The sequence below is a fragment of the Anas acuta genome, chromosome 4, assembly GCF_963932015.1.
Source record: "Anas acuta chromosome 4, bAnaAcu1.1, whole genome shotgun sequence".
Classification (NCBI taxonomy): Eukaryota; Metazoa; Chordata; class Aves; order Anseriformes; family Anatidae; genus Anas; species Anas acuta.
This window is the reverse complement of record NC_088982.1, coordinates 35,896,653-35,912,490: the sequence shown is the minus strand read 5'-3', so window position 1 is coordinate 35,912,490 and position 15,838 is coordinate 35,896,653. Positions and strand designations below refer to the sequence as shown.

General features: G+C 38.0%; 2 protein-coding genes across 13 annotated transcripts in view; one reads left to right on the top strand and one right to left on the bottom strand.

The window, feature by feature from the left end:
- Positions 1-468: 468 nt before the first annotated feature.
- Positions 469-9,496, bottom strand: C4H4orf33 (chromosome 4 C4orf33 homolog). Of its 4 annotated transcripts, none has more exons than XM_068680730.1 (6): positions 9,358-9,496; positions 7,010-7,199; positions 5,177-5,237; positions 4,931-4,982; positions 4,633-4,832; positions 469-3,219 (listed from the first exon to the last, which is right to left on the bottom strand). In XM_068680730.1, exons 2-6 carry the CDS (start codon positions 7,188-7,190, stop codon positions 3,120-3,122), a joined length of 594 nt encoding a protein of 197 aa, XP_068536831.1. In that variant the 5' UTR covers positions 7,191-7,199; positions 9,358-9,496; the 3' UTR covers positions 469-3,119. The 4 variants fall into 4 exon arrangements, with proteins under 4 accessions (XP_068536831.1, XP_068536832.1, XP_068536833.1 ...); XM_068680731.1 differs by lacking the exon at positions 9,358-9,496 and adding an exon at positions 9,134-9,281; XM_068680732.1 differs by lacking the exon at positions 9,358-9,496 and adding an exon at positions 8,889-9,034.
- Positions 9,431-15,838, top strand: part of SCLT1 (sodium channel and clathrin linker 1) — a 47,897-nt gene continuing 41,489 nt past the window's right edge. For 8 of the 9 annotated variants that reach the window (XM_068680728.1, XM_068680724.1, XM_068680723.1 and 5 more), the window contains exons 1-6: positions 9,431-9,611; positions 11,992-12,059; positions 12,787-12,839; positions 13,733-13,802; positions 14,909-14,964; positions 15,328-15,460. In XM_068680728.1, coding sequence (XP_068536829.1) covers positions 9,578-9,611; positions 11,992-12,059; positions 12,787-12,839; positions 13,733-13,802; positions 14,909-14,964; positions 15,328-15,460 — 414 coding nt within the window. In that variant the 5' untranslated portion in view covers positions 9,431-9,577. Of the gene's footprint in view, positions 9,612-9,705; positions 9,954-11,991; positions 12,060-12,786; positions 12,840-13,732; positions 13,803-14,908; positions 14,965-15,327; positions 15,461-15,838 lie in introns of those variants that run through there. The other variant, XM_068680727.1, reaches the window with a different exon arrangement.

The following is a 15,838-nucleotide window of genomic DNA, read 5'->3' as shown; positions in this document are numbered from 1 at the left end:
AGATGCAAGATAGACTGGCAAGTATTGTACTGTCCATTGATAAGCTGTTAATTGCTATGTGCAGAGTTTACATAAGACACTGCTTACATCTAACATATGCCTGATGTTGACATACTCTCCTCCAGTAAATATAGGATATATCTAACTTTAAACCTTTATTTGCAAGTTAGTGCACAAGTCTGATCTCTGCACCCCACAAACCCATTTGTAAAGGCAGCAATTATAGTTCAAACAGACTCTTAAAGCTTCGAAACCTACAGGAGAACCTCCTGACAGCACTGATGAGTAACATGTGTCTTAAATAAAGCCTGTGTGGTGATACCCATTTTCAGAAGCTTCTAGCATTATATTGTCTACTGCAGGGTTATTTTATTTCTAATTATTTACAGAAAGCAATCTATTCCCAAAATTTATAATCCAATAGTTGCATCTAAAATCAAAATTGAAGCTGTCAGAAGTGGGATTGAATGAAATGAAACCATTGAATAGTTTGATTTATTGTCTCTTACATACATAATGCCATTCACCACAAGAAAACAGCTTTTGAGATAAAAAGCAGGAAACTGGTTTTAAACCCCTGTACACAATTTTGACAAATTATTTGAAGTCTAAAAGCATAGTGATTTTTGTTTGTTTGCTTTTGACTGAAGTTTCAAAAATGGTCTTCATATGCTAACATCTCAAACATGTTTTTAATCAACATTTATTGGAGTACTCAAAATTTCAGACTATGATGTCATTCTTTAGAAAACTGAATATCAATTGAAGGTAGAAAAGCCAAACAATTGAACGTACAATACTTCTAATTTACAACAGATGGCACTTTATAGCAAGGAATCTATAGTGTCTAATTAAAAGGACTGAAAGAACTGGATAGCTGACTACATTGGAGCACACTGAAATACCAAATTCTGCATATGACAAAACTTAATCCTCAAATTTTAAAGTATAGTTCTACAAAAATGAAAGTACAAACAAGGAAGCAAAAGCCAAACAAAAGAGCTCTGAAGAAACATTCCAATTCACAGAAATTAATCACAGATTTTCTTCATAAATGCAGGATATTCCCATCTTCTTTTCTTCAAGTAGAATTTCTAGGTAGATTTGGATTTAAAAAGAGCGCAGAAAACATGACCAGACTATGGCTACTACTGCATTCATGCTCAGTAAAGAACAGAGGACCCATTCCACTAATATCCCTCACTGTGGTAAGTGTCTGGTCTGTGTAGACATGAAATAGTGAGGGCTTGTACAAAATTTTTCAGGCATTTTGACATCTAAATACAGATACAGGATTTTCAAAGGATGGGTTAAATAAGAAAGCTTGGAAACATTGCTGCCTATGAGTTACAACACAAGTTACACTTCATTATCTCAATGTTATCTGAAGGGAATGTACTTACTAATGAGATTCACAAAAGGCAAACAGAGAATGACAACATGTAAAGAAGCCCATGAGGAGTTAATAATTATTTTCAGTTAATTAATCATTGGTTTTAGAAAAGAACGTCCAACTCTTTCACTGAGAGGACAAAAGGCAATGGACCCAAGTTGCTAAATGGAAAACACCTACACATTTTCATTACATAGCTCATTGAGTATTGATAAAGGCTACCCAGATCCTGTTTGCAGAATTTTGATCTATGGAGTTAAGTAAAACTCAGATCTGAGCAAACTGGCTAAGCTTCAAGGACAGCTCTGCTTTGAGCAGGATGTTAGACTACATGAACCCAAGTCCCTTCCAGGAACTTGGAGGATTCTCAACTGTCCAGAAGAAAAAGCTGAACAAATGGTGGAGACCAAACACCACATCTCATGCATTAACTTCTGAAAGATCATCCTTCAATGATGCAATCATATGACACAGTCATATTCTCTCAGACTCCCAGAACAATCCTCACCCAGAGAATGTGACCAGCTTTCACCCTATGACGATGACACTTGAAAAGGATACAGGAAGCCTTCTTTCCAATAAAGGGATGAGAACTATGTCTTGGTGTAAATCCTCATTCTGAACTAAACCAAAGAGAATTTTGATTTTAAAGTCACCTACTTTTCAGGTGTGTGATCAGTTAGTGGAAAAGCTTCCCATTTTCTAAGGAACAGCTATGATGCCAGATAAGAAAGGAACACTTGTAAATCTTGTGAGAGTTAGCGAATTAGAACTTAAAATCTAACAGTGTTCAGTACTATTAAAATATTCTACCAGTATGGAGAAGTTTAAGCACTCCAAATTCATTCTCATACTTCCAGGGCTAAGTGGCAAGCAAACAATACTTGTTAGTCTGATATTTTTCATATGTCTGAGCTGAATCCTTAAGGTGACATGAAAAGGCCAGGCTTCTGTAGGCACACAATTATACCAAGGTTTTACTAAACACTGCTTTCCCCAGAAACTTTGCTTGGAGTGCATAAAACCTTTTGTAAATCTATCCACTGTACCTAACTAGCACTAGAAATTCCAAATGGAATTTGAGCCAGAGAAGTCTGCTAATAAAGCAGCAGATAGAGTTCCCCCTTTAGTAATATGTAAAGGAAAACTGCAAGTATAGGAAAGGGGCTGGCTAGTATTATACCTCCACACCATCTTGCAGTGTGAGTATCGGGCTAAGAATCACCGTGACAAGTATGTTCTCTTCTGCTCCCAAAGGAAGCATTCTTTCTCCTGATCGCAACACAAAATTCAGGCATACAAGTTTTACATTTAGCAGCTAAGAAAAACAAGACAGTGAAAATCCTGTGGTTACTGCATTTCTGCTGTAAATGGATTCCAAGCCAGATAACTTGTCATGTCAGTCTTAGAGCACTCATGGAAACACAGTTATAATTTTTGCACAATTTTCCCTTCATTGAAGGGGCAGATTCATCTCCGTTGTGCAGATGAAAAGCTCCATACGCAGATGAACTGAAACAAGCAGTTGCGCATTTCACATACTTAGAACTAACTAACTGGGTCCAGATACTTTACAGTCAATTTCAAGATTGATCAATGCTTTTAGTGTCAAGAAAAGCTTTACTAATCTTACATGTATATTTACAAACTGTTCAAAATGAACTTGTTTTCATACACCTTCATCCAACCGTAGTGCTATTGAAAACACAGGTCTCGATCCATTTTGCTAATTGGCGTGAGACTCCCAAATATCTGACTCAGGCTGCTTCCAGTCTTCTCCCATTAGTCTCTTCAGATTCAATTCTTTGAAAAATTCCAAACGATGACTGTAGAGAAAGGAAATAAAAAAAGCTTCATACTATGCATCTTAAAAGTATCCTCAACAAGTTGAACCGATCTTTTTTTCCATGCTTCCTTGCACAGGAATGTAACCACTAATGTTTCTGAAAACAGTACTGTTTCTTGTAGTGGAAACAGGACAAAATCCTCAGCTATGAACAAAATTCAGTTTGTGCTGTGGTACTTAAGTGCTCACCTTTAAATTATTTCAACTTATATTGCCTGGAACTCCAGTCAGATCAAGAACAAAATTATATCCTGTTTTATGACTTATCTGCACTCCAGACAAATATTGTTTACTACTCTTGACCAATTCAAGAGTCATATCACAAGGATATCCTCTCCTTACAATAAAAAGGGAGACAGAACAATGTAATAAAGCTAGTCTTACAGGAAAAAAATATTTACTGTCTCATTTGCTTTTAAACATTATGAATTGCTTTTTGCTAAGAAGCTCTCTTTTAGGCTGCCACACAAAAACAATTGAGACGACAAATAAGCTAATTTCTAATTAATACTTATATTAAAAAACTGCCAAACAGTAAACAGTACATCTGACACTATTAATCATTTAAGTAGGTAAATGAAATTATCTAAACAGGAAGCATCAATTTGACGTGTAAAGACAAACTAAGAGTGATGAAAACAACCTCTTTACATTAAAGCATCTGCTACTGATGTCTGAAAAAGTCTGGATTTTTCTTTTTTGAAAAGGTACTCTAGAAAGATTCCCTTCCTGAAAAGTATCACAAGCATTCTCCAGTATTGACTAACAAGTTTGCATAAGAACTATAGCAGTCCTCTAGACCTAGCTCCCTTACAAAAGACTGTCCACAAGTAGCAGCCTGTATAAAGTCATTTCAGCCTCACAGTTAGGAAATGAGCAGGCCCACGGCACAATTTAAATATCAAGATACTATAGTTTTTCTGTTGATACTAGGTATCCTTTTATTATACTTCTCAATTTCATCTGCCTTTTCAAATTTTCCATAATATGGAGCCATCTGTAGACATGAGGCTGTTTAGAACCATAGGGGAGAAGCAAAAGAGATTCACTTGAGATGTATCTGGTACAATTAACACTAAGTGTCATTTCAGGAGGTGCTGTAGGCAAAGAAAAACCTGAACAACCCATCTATGATTTAGCCAAGGAAGGTGATAACAGATGTGAATGGTGTCGAATGCATCATTTGCTATGCGCCCAGGGGATAACATAGAAATCAAGCACTAATTACAGCTATCTGGCAGTTCTTTGCACTAAGTACAGTGCCAATGGATGTGGGGCTAAGCAGTATAATTCAAATAGCACTGGCACTCAGTCTGAAAACTAAATTAGGTTTGTTGTAGAGTATTGGAAGAAGAATGCAACTATGTTACAAGAGAACTAATTTTATTCTTACAAATCTGGTTTCTGTCCTTCTTGAAGTTCACATCGAGGCACAGGATGAAGTGCTTCATGTTTTCTCTGGTCTCCTGAGCCATGAATTGCAAATGCGTTAAACTTGTTAGTGCATGGTGGAAAATAATTCCAAGGAAGATGAGCTTTACCCTCCCATTTGGTTTCCATTCTGGTCACCTCAAATTCCAAGGGAAGTTCTTCCTATTAAAGGCAGAAAAAAAGAGCTAGTTAACTTCTAATCAGCCAACATGCACCTAAAAGTTACTTTCTGTACATTATGAATGCACTTGACCACTTACTTTCCATACTCTTCTTTTGCCAGAAAGCAGCAACAATAAGTGTTGTCCATGACTGTCAAAAATCAGAGCCACAATTTTCTTAAAATGATGCCAAGTTATTAGTGCACATTTCTGCCACAAATTTGTACATCCTCCATATTGAAGTAGTTTCTGCACCCAGAGTTTTCCTCATGCATACATTCCACAAGCACTACAGCTAGAAATGCAGATTAGTATTCACAACTTTTTCCAGCATGCTGTACTTACGGACAAAGTTCAACTTCTAAATACTGTTCAGTTCTGTCATTCAAGAAAAATGCCTCTACAACTTTAAAAAAAAAAAAGACACAGGCTGTCAATGCTTTATATTAGTTACCGATTTTATAGCATCCCAAGACTTTCACATCCCATTAAAACATTCGTTTTCATAATGGCTTTTGGCCTATGCCATTCTAGAAAAAAAATTCTTATGCATCAGAAAAATGGCAGTTCTACTAAGTAGCATCAGCTCTCAGCACAGTAAGCATAGCACCAGCACAGACATTTCACCCAATATGCTTGCTGCGAACAGTGTTAAGACAGAGATCGTGGCCAATCACACTCACAGCAGACACTCACCCTAAGGCACTTAAGGGTCAGAATTTTGTATTTGCTGGTAGCCTGAGGATTCAGAGCACCATACACAGCAGAACACCAAAAAGAGGAACTCACAGCAAAGCACACACACCATAATTAAAAAGCCTGCTGAATCTCAGAAATATTAAGAAAGTAGTAGCTTTCAAAACACTCTGCCCAGTAAATAGCTGATCCTGTGGACAAGGAATTACTTGGTTTCAGATATACCTGAACACTAGGTGTGACTACTGAATCACTTTTTAGGACCATTAGTTAGAACTATAATGGTCTTTCTCACAGTAAAGATATGTTATCATAAAGCTTTAGTTAGAGTTAGAACTAGATATGATTTATTATGCTGTTTTACATAAGCCTACTTGGTATAATAGATATCGAAATGATGCTATTAATTTTCCAGTAGAGGTTAAATCAGAGTATTTCAATAATCCGAAAGCAGAGAACTGTTAGAAGCATTAAGTTGCTATATTATTCAAAGCAACAGGTAAAAATGAAAGTATTGACAGGAAAAAAGAGAGAAAACAGCATTCCTGTAGGAATATTTCCCATTCTATTTGGGTGCAATTTTCAATAACATTATGCGCTCTACTTTCTTTGCTTCATACCTTCCTGTTCCTGAAATTGACTTTGGAAAAGTAAGCAATTAATAGACAAATGTTTTACCTATTGTTCTCTACTACTTAAAGAGAAAGTAGAACCTATATTTAGCATTTCAATTCTATTTACGTACTGCAAATGTATATTTATATATGTATATAATGTATTTGTATATTTATGTATACATAAGGTATATTTATATATACATCTCGTAAAATTATTTTAATACTAAAATATGTCAAGCCTTAATTGTCCCACAAGTTATATCAGTAACCCAAAAGCCAAGTTTGAACATCCATACTACTGACATCAGGAAAAGTCAACCTCACTATTCTTGATACCCATCCTATTTGCTGTAGTCCATTTCCTTTATGTCCACCAAGTGACATAAATGTAACGTTTTCTTCTTTTCCTAGTCATCTATATTGTTGCACTACTATAAAAACAACCTTACTGTCAACAGTGTTTGTCATGAAAATAATTCACCACCTAGATAGAGAGCATCCCTCTTAATACATTTGGGGGTAGTTTATGGCTAGATATAGCATGACATTTACAGTTACTTAAGGAACTTCCTTAAGGGAGGATGAAGGTTACAAGGAAGTTCTACACCAGCATTCTTTCCCAGAGCCCTTAAGATAAAACAGGAAGGAATTTTTCTTTACATTTCCTATCTGGAACTTTAAAATCAGTTCAGTTTCTTTGATCACGGTACTGCATTAGTAGATGCCATACATTCAACACTTCAAATTAGATCAGTTTTTAAAAATAGCCATCAGAGAAGCTTAAACAACAACCAGGCATATTAAATACAGATGAACATCAGCATGTACACAAATCAGATAACTGCAGCAAAACCGTTACGCTTACCCTCATAGTCCCACAAGTTTCTGAAGGGCTTCCCTGGCTCTCCAAGTGGTGCTGGAGGATCATTAAAGAAGGGAGCGTTGACTACCATTAGCAGCCCTCCGTCATATGACTTCAGCCCAATTGTTACTGGCTTGTGGCTCACAGGTAAATCATCCCACGTGTGTTCAATTGTGAATTCCATTTTAATATTCTGCATAAGACAAATGAGAAAGGAAGTTTCCATTAAAGAGCCCAGATGCCATTTCAGCACCAACAGTACTGGCCCATCGGCTAAAAAAAATAAAAATAAAAACTTGCAAGTTAAGCAGTTGAAAAGTAACTTTGCATGAAGCATAAATCTCCTAGACAGGACCAAGAGGAGAGAACTGATTGGTTTCCGTCCTATTTATGAATGAAGAAAGATGGTCACTTGAACAAGTCACTGTTTTAAAACTATTATTTTACTGAGTTCCTCTATAGAGCAAGTTATATATGACAAGTCAAAGTCTGTATAGTGTTAGCTAGATTCCTCAACCCAAACAACATTAGGGTAGCAAGACAAATCCATGCCTCCTCAAACGTCTCTGTTTGCCTCTTGTACTACAAAAGCAGCTTCCATATGTCAGCTCTGTAACCCAGATTCTCTACAGCTAGAGCTTTTGCCAGCAGCCCTACCATTACACAGATCAGCACAGATACAGACTGCTTAGAGAAACTCACCCCCATCCCAACGACTACGTGTACGCACACCCTCCTTAGGGCCACTCAGTTCTAGGACAAGCACGTGGCATCCCTGTGGAGGGCAGACTCCAAAACAGACTGGGGAGGAACTGCTCTTACACTCACCTATAGCCATACTTCTGCAATGCCAGATTATTCTGAAAGGGAGAACCATTTGTGCAGGCAGAAGTTAGAATATTCTGCATGAGCCCTTACCAACAAAAGAACAAGTTACAGGCAAAAAAATAATGAAGCTGTATCAGTCATTTTGTCAATAACAAGACAGCTGCATCTGTTACAATCCCCAAATCATGTTTCCAGACAACAGAAGAGCTGAAATAGTTTAGCTTTATAAAGCAGTAACATGAATGCTTTTCATAGGCTTTTATACTTCCATGGTTACAAATGACTTTTAGAAGTTTTGCCAAGCTTAAGACATTTCACTGCCTACCTAAACACCTTCCAAAACCATCAAATATTTATCTAGAGAACAGATAAACAAAGCAGGCATAACTACATGCTGTTAGATGATTTTGTAATATGAAAAAAAACAGATTGACAAAAAAATCTTCAGTGAATCTGAAATGCAAGACAAAAAATCTGCTACAGTTTTGCTTGGCGGTCATTGAAAACCAGCCAAAGCAAAGGATTTCAAGAAAAACTGCAAGCACATCTTATCAAACAAGATCTGCAGAACAGCAGAGAACGCTACACTCCAACGTTTCTTCCTTAGAAACAATTGCATTAGTCTCAAGAACAACCTTAATCTACAAGCAAAAGAATAAATGGAGCACAGTTTCCAAAAAGTTTATGGCCCCTTATTCTCTACAGTATTAAGAGCTTCCTCACATTTCCACAAGAGTTCCACAACAGAACCCACTGAACTACTTTGAGCACTACTTTAACTATGGTGTCTGAAAGAAAAATTAGACACAACAGATGTAGCACCTTACTATTTGTACATGTAGGACAGACAGATGACTTTACTATAAAAAATAAAAATAACTCCTGCAGTGACAGTTTATTGGGTAGAAATGTACAAGTTGTAAGAATGATCCACGTTACCATACAGAGACTTAGTGAAGTTGGTTACTAGTATGCTTCTCAGTTATAATAAAGAAAGCAATACAGCACAATGGTATGGAGCAATGGGGGTGTTTAAAGAAGACCTTCAATCTACCTTTAATGCTATACACGCCCAAGAGGCTCAGCCAAACACCAGCACACCATACAGAAGAAACTCTTAGCCACCTGCAAGTGCTCCCACTGCACGCCCCCGAGCTGCATGCAGCTCGCTGCACCCAGTTCAGGCACTCGCACCTGAGCTCCCCCAGCATCGCACCTGCCCGCCCTGAGAACGCTGCTGCACCTGGGGCCCCCTCACGGCTCCTCAGTGAGCTCTGTGCCTTCCATCCCGACCCCTACCCACACGGGTAGCGGGACAGCACCAAGCAGCTGCGCTCCGGGTTCCCTAACTGCCCTGCCAGGCCAAGGAAGCTGCAAGCCGTGAAGGAGAGGGCAGCTTCCACCAGCCCCCAGCCCGTAGCTGGGCACAAGCTTCCCGCAGGAGCCCACCGAGGGGCTGCCCCGCACCCTCAGGCACCTCCTGCGACCCTAACGGCCGAGGCTCCCCGGCCAACCGCCCTCACCTCACGCCAACCGCCGCCGCGCGCGCACCCAACGGCCGCCAACGGCCGCCCCTCAGCGCCTCGCCGGCGCGTGCGCAGCCGTTAGCGCAGCGCCCCGCCCGCTGCAACCGCCGCTTCCTTCGCTACGGGCTCCGGCGGCCGGGGGAGCGGTGTTGGTGAGGGGCTCGGGAGCGGGGGCTCCGCCGTCTCCGAGGCTGCGGTGACGGCCCTGACCGCCGGCATGGCCGCGGAGCTCAGCGGCGGCGGGGAGCCAGGTGAGGCGGTCGGCCCCGAGGCTGCCCCCGGCTGCTGGAGGGAGGCGGCCCCTGGGAGCCTGGGGCGGTTCTTGTATGGGGAGGGAAGCCTTCAGTCCGTGGGTGTAACAGCAGGGGGGTGTTTTCTGTGGTGTCTGCGGCGAGAAACAACGGTGTGAAAACTTTTATGGCTAGCAGAGGACTAACCGTTAAAAGGGTGTAAATGAGGGTAATAGCCAGGCACGGGAATTTTTAGGATCGTGCCTCTTTATGTACGAAAATGTTACTCTGCTTAACCGACACCTGGAAGGCAAAAAAGCTGCCTTCTGATGAAATGTGTGTTACAGACTGAAAGCTATACCTGTAAGTATGTGTTCTGTATGGTTTGGGTAATTTTAATGTGAGTGTAAAACGAGTGGATCAGAGTGTACTTAGACTGCTGAACGCCAAAATACTGACTGGCAAAAGATGCTTCTGCAGAGTTTATATTTCTAAAAATAGGGAGTTGATGTGTTGTCCCAAGAATGTTGCTCACCCCGCCATTGTAGTCTGTGTGGTGGGGAAATGGGGTAACGTGAATGGACAGGATCACAGTGCAAGAAGTGCTGTGACCGTGCAGCACGCAGCTCAAGTTTTCAGCGGATACTGAGCTTGTTAGGACAGTTTTGGATGGACAGAGGTGGAGGGACAACTCGTGATTCAAAGGACCTCAACAGCAGAAAAGCTTCTGTTTGTACCACCAGTAACCTTGCCTCAGAAGCCTCTATATCTCTTGAGTTTTGCTCAAATATTTGTTATACTGTGACATGAACAAATGGTTTAGGTTCAAAAGTCGTGAATTTCCTTTTTTATGTATTTGATGTGTTTGGGTCTAGTTTCTTATTTTATAATTGTGTGATTCCAAATGGAGCTTAGACAATATACACCATGAAGCGACGAGTTGCCTTTTCTCTCAAGGATACCTCTCAGAAAAAATGCATCCTGCAAAGATGCTGAACAAATTTTAAGTTAGTTTGCATAGCAGTTGAGACACAAGCTATTTGAGGCTTGTTCTAAGTCTGATGTATTTATCGATGTTCTACTTTTTTCATAGATGATGTCCAACTTCTAAAGTGTTGAATGTGTGTAATACACGGGGATTCTATAAGCACTATTAAATTCAGCTTTATAGCATAAATACTTGTTGCGTTATAGCTGTAACGGAAGTTCTCATAATGAAATGCTGTTCCCTGACACTGATCCGTTATAAATTCAGTTTTGGTTGAATTCATTTTGAAGTATCAGCAGCTGATCTTACATGTGATAGTTATCCATTCCATTCCATATTTTTGTGATAAGCTACTAAGTACGTTTTTTATCTGAATGAACTTTATGATTACTATTGAAGGTGAATACTTCTGCAATTGGTGTCTAAGGTCTATCCTCCTTTTGCACCTATGTTCATGTTCTGAGATTGCTTTGGCTGGTGAGGCCAGCTACTCTTCCAGGTCCTGTTTGTTGACATCCCCTTTATATTCTGTTCTCTTTTTTTTTTTTCCCTGTAGATTCCTGTAGCACATTAGAACCACAAAAAGAACCATTGCAATGCATATCAAGAATAACAGGCAAGAAATTTTAAGTCAAAACAGTTGTATTGTCTTCCTGACACCCTTTTTTTTTTCCCTCTATCCATTTCAGTTACAAAGGTTTAAATCAGATTCTCATGGTTTGGCCAGATGGAAGAGTGCTATAAATGAATGGGAAGAGCTGCTGTTTTCCCTTTCCAACCTTTTGCTGATTCTTCCATTTGCAGCATAAGTAGTCTCTGAAATCCCAGTAGTCAAAGTTAGATTAGTAGAGAAGAGCGATGCCTTAGTTGATGTTTATTTCTAAAAATGCAGATGCTTGAAGTCTGCATGTCTTTCTTGCTTGGCTTTCTTTTGGATATATGTGAGTGCTCAGATTCATGTATCAATGAAGTTCTTGTGACCTAAATTTGTTGAATATTTTTATGTCTGTCATTTATGTGAATGCTTGTTTGAACGTTTATGGGTCCAGTTCCCAGCAACAGGTTAATTTTATATCATCCAGCTAACTGAATTGGCTCTGGTGTGATTCCTTGTATTTAGTCCTCATGAATCATTAAGATGTTGTGTATGTTTATGACTTTTCTAGGCAAAAAAAAATAAAATAATTTCTAGGAGGTAATGATATGGAAGACGTCAAATTAATTATTTCTTCTTAGTCTTTGTATTTTTTTGAACTCCTACTTTCCTGAAAATAATTGCACTAAGTAGAATTTTACAAAGCATATCGTGTGCCTTCAAAGCACTACACCATAAAACATTTCTGACTACCAGTCAGGTTTATCTAGATAAACGTTCATGTTGTATGATCTTCTAACTTCTGTTGTATTTTTCAGATCAAAGGCTAAATGTGGCATTTGAACAGTATGAAACGGATGAAATTTTGAGCAGCAATGCTGAGCAGGTATGTGAACTGAGGTATTGTGGGGTGGTTTTACCACAGGTATAGAAGTAGTTTTTAAAAAAAAAAAAATCTCAGTTTTAAGACATACATCTTTGCATACCTAGAACATAGTCCACTTCAGTGTCACTTTGCCTTGAGCCCATTGCACATCTGCAGAGTTGCTTCTAGTTTTCAAAGCAGCAGCAGAATAAAACTGTCGTAACAGCTATGAATTCTGCTATTTTTAGTGCATTTTAAAGTTTATCATATGCAGGAGAACACATCCCTGCAAAGACACTTGATTTCTGCAGAGTAGACTTTTTCACTTCTATAGGCTTTTTTGTCTCATGTGAAGATAGCATTTTGTGGTGAGTACCATAAGCCTGTCTGAAAATTTGTGCAGAACTTAGGGCATCAGCACTTTTCTGATGCTGGGATGCATGGAAATGAACTTGGCACTTGCACAGACTTGTATGGGTTCTTTTAAGAAAGAGCTGATTCCCCATCAGATGTTGTTACACTTTACATCAGAGCATCTCCAGGAAAAAAAAAAATCAATTGTATTTTTTTTCAAATTGGGCCAGAGTTCAAGGATTTTTTAATGTAAACCTAAAAGCGATTGTTTGGGATAATGTATATGCTTTCAGTACAGACAGAATAAACAGCTTTTTGTTGCATATTAAAAAATAAATAAATAATAGCTACATGCAGTCATGTACAAGTACTAACATAAGATATTCGATTACAGAAAAATGTCTTTGGAGGTGATGGTATATCCGGATCCAGGATAAAGGACCAAAGGTAACTGATTCCAAACAAGAGAGAATACTACTTCAAAAAAAGAAAAAAAACACATTTGCTTTTAAAAGCGTTAATATCCAGTTGGGCCTAGTTTTATGTACACTTACTTGCTCACAGCTCTGAGGACTTGTAAGGGGAAGTCTGCGAAAGTGTTCCTGTAACAGTTGTGTTTAAATAAATCTTCTGTTTATTCAGGGATTTAAATATGACTTTTCTTGCACAGTTTATAAAATAAAGAACAGGAGGTGAGGAATAATCTAATGTAAATTTTAAGACAATAAAGTGCAGGTGAGGTTGCATGAAGTTAGGTAACAGGTGTCTGTTAAACAAGTCAGGTGGGTATTTTTTAAAATATTTGCTTGAGAAGTTGACTAACAGTGCACAAATAAGCTTTTCTGTAGGGGCACTAGTAAATTGTTTAATGGTCATTATGCTCTTCATGCTGTTACAAACTACCCTTTATGGTTGGGTTTTAAGGCTTTATCACTAATAAAGTTTTTTCAGAGAATTACTGTAGTCTACAAAAAATACTGGGAAGGAAGGAAGTATGCAAGTAAAACTGCATTTTTTTACATTATCTTATATGTATGTGAAAGCGGTAAAAAGTCTAGTTTCTAATTTTTTGAGATTTTTATCTATATATGAAATACTAATGCTTTACTTCTCATTTACAATATTGTGTATTCTAATTCTCTCATACAGTAAGTCTGTGGTTAATTATCATACTTTAACAGTAATTAAACTTGTTCTCTTGATGCTGGTGAATGTTGGTCTTGGAAGTAAACTGTTTTGTTCTGTTCTCTAGGTTAAGAATTCTGTAAAACCAGTTGATTATCAAAACGATGTTTCTGCATTTACAAAATGGTTTCTGAGCATGTTTTTCCAATTTTCAGCTTATCAGCTCTAATTGTAGAGTATGATAAACACCTGGAAGAGATGAGGGAGCAGCTGCGGATTTATAAGGTACGTATGTTGCCAACATTTTGCACTCTTTTAGTGCTTTACTGTATTAATATGTAGGCTACTATTTTTTGTCAGTTGAGGAAAGCATGACTTCATCATGCTTCACAAAGTTCCAAGATCACAGCCTGTCTCAAATGAATGAATAGAACTTTCTATGAAAAAGCTGGGAGGTTGTCCAAATTGTGCCATTACTGTGTTTGTGGAAGTGGTGGTGTGAAACACAACATGCATGTTTTTGTCTCTGGACATTCTGATATGATTGCATGGAATTTTCCTCGATGACACTGAGATGAGGCAGATATTTCCCCCTTTCCCTACAGGTCTGATCTTGGCCGTACAGTCCAGCTCAGTCTTGCAACTAGATATACTCATACTTCTATGTTCTTAGTTGTTCAAACTCAAATAATTGAAATGTTTGGTATCATGGAGAGTGGGGGAGAGGGAACTGTCTCTCTTCCTTTCAAACCGCAGGCAAATGAAACCAATGCTTCCTATGATTCCTGAAAAGTAAAGTGGTGTGTTTAATAATATTTGTGGAGCAGAGATCAGTTCTTACTTGTGATCTACATGCAAAAGCTACACTACAATTTTGTTTCAGTGCACTTAATCTTATGTCCGTAGTAGAGCATCCACAAATAGTCTTCAAACTTGGTTGATTGCAGAAGGCAATATAAGTCCTATGCTTCTGTTGCACTCCTTCTGTTAACAAAGCAGTTGATTCAGCTATTACAAACTGACATTGCTCCTTACATAGTTCCTAAAATTTTTTATTAACTCATCCTGTACACATTAAGTATTTATCAACTGTATCCCTAAAAGAACAGTATTTAATTAAAAATATATCTGTAAGAGCTATAGGAATTCCCAGAGCTAAGTTTAATGGTCATAACAACTTAGAACTCAGGTGTAACTTTTAAACAGGATTTAGCAGCTGTTAAATTTAAGTGGCATCTTGTGACTTTTGTTACGGAAGGAAATCTTACTTTCAATTACTTCATTGTGTTGAATTATGTAGTCTGTGTTTTACAGTATCATTCAGAAAAAACATAGAACGAGTTGCTGAAGTTTGACGCTTAAGAGCTTACTTGTGCGTGTTTTTGTATTAGGCACAGATGGGTGAGATGAGACGAAAATCTGAGCAAGTCACCAAGGAAAATGAAAGGTAAATAAGTGTACTGTCTTGTTATTGCTGTTGTTCTTGATTTTTTAATCTTATTTTTTTTCCTAAGACGTTGAAATCTTGTGAAGCCACTTAATTCAAGATTTCATATTCATGTACTTGTGTTAGTTGTTAAGTGCTTAATATATATTACACCACCAGATTAGGAGGTTCAGCCGTATCTGTGTAAAATAACTAGATATAAAGCTATTTAAAACTGTTTATTGTTTTTATAGAACATATCTTAATAGATTTAAATGTCAGATGTCAACATTATGTACAGATTAAAGGTACATAACTTAGTTGATTTTAAAAAAATAATGTGTTAAAGAAATGTTTTGCTTAACTTGTTACTTTGAATTTCAGGCTTCATGCAGAGTTGAAAGAGGTTCTTGAGACACAACTGGAGGCTCTTCCTTTCATGCCTCTGGGAACTGATCTTCCTGCAGATGAAGGAATAGTGAGAAACCTTCAAGAACAACTACAACTGACAAATCAAGTGCGTGAGACAAAACGTTTGTACTGCTTTATTTCTCTTGTGCCTTAGCAGATTAGGGGATGGTTTATTTTTTGGTTCAGAATTTGTTTATAACACTTTCTTGAAACTATTTTGAGGCCTTCTTGATTTCACATAGCTTAAAAAAAGTATTTATAGTATGGACAGCAAAACCTGAAGGAAGTTTCTTTCTAGCTTCATACACCTAGGAAGTTTTTATGTTAATTTGCCTTTAGTTTTACCTAGTTTACTTGATCTTTATGTTGATTTCCTGACCAGGAGATGAATAAAATATATTGTTCAATTGAAGTTACTGTGGTAGGTTGTCATTTTGATTTAAAGAAAAAAACATTGTAATGTGAAATAAAGAGGCAAGTTTAT

What these genes read in the sequence shown, in the direction of transcription:
- C4H4orf33 (XM_068680729.1), bottom strand. Translation starts at nt 7,205, where the DNA reads ATGCAGAATATTAAAATGGAATTCACAATTGAACACACGTGGGATGAT. An exon ending in TTAGAAGTTGAACTTTGTCC is followed by an intron (nt 4,983 to 5,176) that starts GTAAGTACAGCA and finishes GATTTTTGACAG; the next exon opens with TCATGGACAACACTTATTGT. An exon ending in GAAGGACAGAAACCAGATTT is followed by an intron (nt 3,220 to 4,632) that starts GTAAGAATAAAA and finishes CTTTCTCTACAG; the next exon opens with TCATCGTTTGGAATTTTTCA.